This window comes from Nannospalax galili, unplaced genomic scaffold (genome assembly GCF_000622305.1).
Source record: "Nannospalax galili isolate Female #2095 unplaced genomic scaffold, S.galili_v1.0 scaffold33, whole genome shotgun sequence".
Classification (NCBI taxonomy): domain Eukaryota; kingdom Metazoa; phylum Chordata; class Mammalia; order Rodentia; family Spalacidae; genus Nannospalax; species Nannospalax galili.
This window is the reverse complement of record NW_008335436.1, coordinates 2,070,824-2,074,142: the sequence shown is the minus strand read 5'-3', so window position 1 is coordinate 2,074,142 and position 3,319 is coordinate 2,070,824. Positions and strand designations below refer to the sequence as shown.

At 46.2% G+C, this 3,319-nt stretch overlaps 1 protein-coding gene across 1 annotated transcript; it reads right to left on the bottom strand.

The window, feature by feature from the left end:
- Positions 1-1,109: 1,109 nt before the first annotated feature.
- Actrt3 (actin related protein T3) lies at positions 1,110-3,284 on the bottom strand. Its single transcript, XM_008830124.3, has 2 exons — positions 2,956-3,284; positions 1,110-2,192 (listed from the first exon to the last, which is right to left on the bottom strand). The coding sequence occupies exons 1-2, from the start codon at positions 3,153-3,155 to the stop codon at positions 1,274-1,276; spliced, it is 1,119 nt and encodes a 372-aa protein (XP_008828346.1). The 5' UTR covers positions 3,156-3,284; the 3' UTR covers positions 1,110-1,273.
- Between the last annotated feature and the right edge of the window lie 35 nt (positions 3,285-3,319).

Here is a 3,319-nt window from a genome sequence, read left to right as displayed (position 1 = left end):
TTTATGTGTATGAGTGTTTTGCTTGCATGTATGTAAGTGCACTTATGTCATGCAATACCCAACAGAGGCCACAATGGTTGTTAGCCACCACAACCAATATAGTACACCCATGGTTCTGGGAACCATACTTGGGTCCCTGGTGAGATGCTGAGCCATCTCTCCAGCCCCAGCATCTGCCATTCTGATACCACACTATCCATGACAGTATACCTCTGTTATGAAGTTGTTAATCACTACAGCAACTTTCATTTCTTAAACTTATCCTTAAATATTATTCATTCAACACATGGATTATTTTAAGCTAGGTACAGTGGTACACACTAGATTACAAATTGTCCTTATAGAATTTCAACACTCAGGAGGCTTGAGACCAGCCAAGATTACATAGTGTCAGGCCAGCAAATGCTACCTAGCAAGATGGTGTAACAAAAATAAATAAATAGGGCTGGAGAGATGGTTCAGCAGTTAAGCACACATACAGTTCTAGGAGAGGACCCTAGTTCAGTTTCCCAGCACACCCATCTGGCAGCTTACAACTGTCTATAACTCCAGCTCCAGGGGGTCCACACACACATACACACAGCATTAAAAATAAAATAATAAATCTTTACATAAAAGAAATAATAGAACATTGTACCACAAATTGCTGTCTTTCTGGGAGAGGGGGGGATCAGGCTTTTTTTTTTTTCTTTAAAAAGCATTCAGCTTGGTTCTACTATCAATAGACACTAGTGTTTATTATTACATTATTTCTGCTCCATTATAAAAATGCAAGAAGAGTCAGGCATGGTGGCACACGCCTTTAATCCCACAACTCGGGAGGCAGAGGCAGGCGGATTTCTGTGAGTTCAAGGCCAGCCTGATCTACATAGTGAGTTCCAGGACAGCTGGGGCTACAGGGAGACCATCTCAAAAAGATCAAAAAAAAAATGCAAGAAGAAAGCCAGGCCCTATGGTGCAAGCCTGTAATCTCAGCTACTTGGAAGGCTGAAGTAAAAGGATTACAAATTCAAGGCCAGCCTGGGCAATTTAGTGAAAGATGCTGTCTCAAAATAAAATGTTAAAAAGAGGCCTGGGGATATAACTCAGTGGTAGAGCACTTAGCATGTGTGAGACTCTAAGTTCAATTCCCAGTACTAACAAAACAAAACACAACAAAATAAGTGGCCATCCCAATAACAGAAATGTTTTCTAGTCTCCCACAAAGACATTATATCCAAAGTATTCTGTTCCACAGACTCAAAACATTTTTTCTCATAATTTTATCTGTATTTCAGAAACATCTCTGGTGTACTATATTGGGTCCCACTTCTTCAAATTCTGCAGCAGTGATCCACATGTCTTGGAAGGCAGACAGGGATGCTAGAATAGATCCTCCCATCCACACTGATATTTTCCTTTCTGGGGGAGCTGTAACCTGCACAGGGGTGTTCGCAGGTGCTACCTTTGCTACATCCTTCACCAGCCGCTTGTCCAAACCCAGGAAAGAGGTTGATCCTCCAGCGAGGATAATATTGGAGAAGAAGGAATTCCTGAGGTCTGTGTCACACTTCATTATGCTGTTGAAGCACATCTTATCGATACCAGGTTCACTAATGTTCAGAAGATTGGGGGAGAAGAGGGCCTCTGGGCAGCGGAACACCTGGTCTTGGAGCTTGATTGTCTTCCCGTCAGGCAGTGTGTAAACTTTCTCTAGGCTTTTGGGTTTCTTGGCCATTTCCTCCTCATAGTTCACTGCCACGTAGCAGATGTTCTCCTTAATGTCTACAATGGTCTTTCTGTCCGAAGTACTGAGTAGCATGACACCATTCTCCTTCAACAACATCATGAGGTAGCTGGTGAGGTCAAAGCCTGCCACATTTAGCTGCTGTACACCATAAGGCAGACAGTAACCCTCAAAGATGGGCACACACTGGGTAATACCGGCCCCTGAATTCAACACCAACCCAGTAGTAAAGCCGGCAGCAAAGAGAGCCAGCACAGCCTGGATGGATATATAAAACGCTGGGACACCCAGTTCTTCAAAAAACACTTCAGACATGCGCTGGCGGTTAGTCAGTGGGTTCAGTGCTGGTTCAGTTACCAAGACTGGGCCATCACTGGGCTTCAGGTTCAGGTTATGTTCATAGATATGCTTCCACATGATCTCCATGTCTTCCCAGGAAGTAATGAGGCTGCGTTCCACAGGGTAGCTGTGGGGAGAGCAGGAAAATACATCAGCCTTGGTTTTTGCTGTTTTGTTTTAAGACAGGGTCTCATTGTGGAGCCCTGGCTAGCCTGGAACTTGATATGCAGACCAGGCTAACCTTGAACTCACAGAGATCCGCCATGGCCAACCTTTAATGTGACTTTTTTCTTTTTCTCTTTCTTTGCTTTCTTTCTTTTTCTTTTTTCATCTTATTAAGACAGGGTTTCCCTGTAGCCTAGCTGGCCTGACCTGGAACTTGCTATGTAGACCAGGCTGGCCTCAAACTCGCAGAGCTCCACCTGCTTCTGCCTCCCAAGTGCTGGGATTAAAGGCCTGCATTACCACACCTACTCTAGAGAAGTGACTTGAAAAACTGAGAAAAGGCCCGGAGTGGTGGGCTTGCCTGTAATCCCAGCACTCCCAAGGCAGAGGCAGGTGGATTTCTGTGAGTTCAAGGCCAGCCTATATAATGAGTTCCAAGCCAGCTGGGGCTACAAGAAGACCCTGTCTCAAATAGACCAAAAAAAAAAAAAAAAAAAAAAAAAAAAAAAAAAAGCTGGGAAAATGCCAATTATACTATACTACAGTTGTAATAGTGAAATAGACCACTCCGAACGTTAACGCAATAAATTAAATCATGTTCTTACATGGACTTGTATGCTATGAACGGTAACTAAAGGTTTGAATACTCTTGTATAAATACAGAGAACAAACACTGTCCAATCTTTAGATGTTCAGTACCCTAGGCCGCAGGGAGCGGATGGTACCTGATGGACAAGTAGTTCCTCCTCTCCTGCGCCTGGTCCCCAACGCTGAGCTCTGGCATGCCCTCGGCCCGGGTGCTGTGGCCCTTGGCCCGGCCCAGAATGTTCGGGTAGACGAACTGGGGCTCCTGGGTCCCAGCCAGGCCCGCCTTGATCATTCCTGAGCCGTTGTCGATCACCACCGGAGGATGGTAGCCCTTCATCCTCCCGGTGCTGTGCGACACCACCGGCTACTGCTGCTGCTGTGCGGGCGGGTGGCCTGGAACGCCACGTCACAAAGGACCCGGCCGGCACAGCTTGGCCCCCTGTACCAGCACCCGTGCCTTGGCCACCCCTGCCCCGGCACCCCTACCTTCCCCCCTGCCTT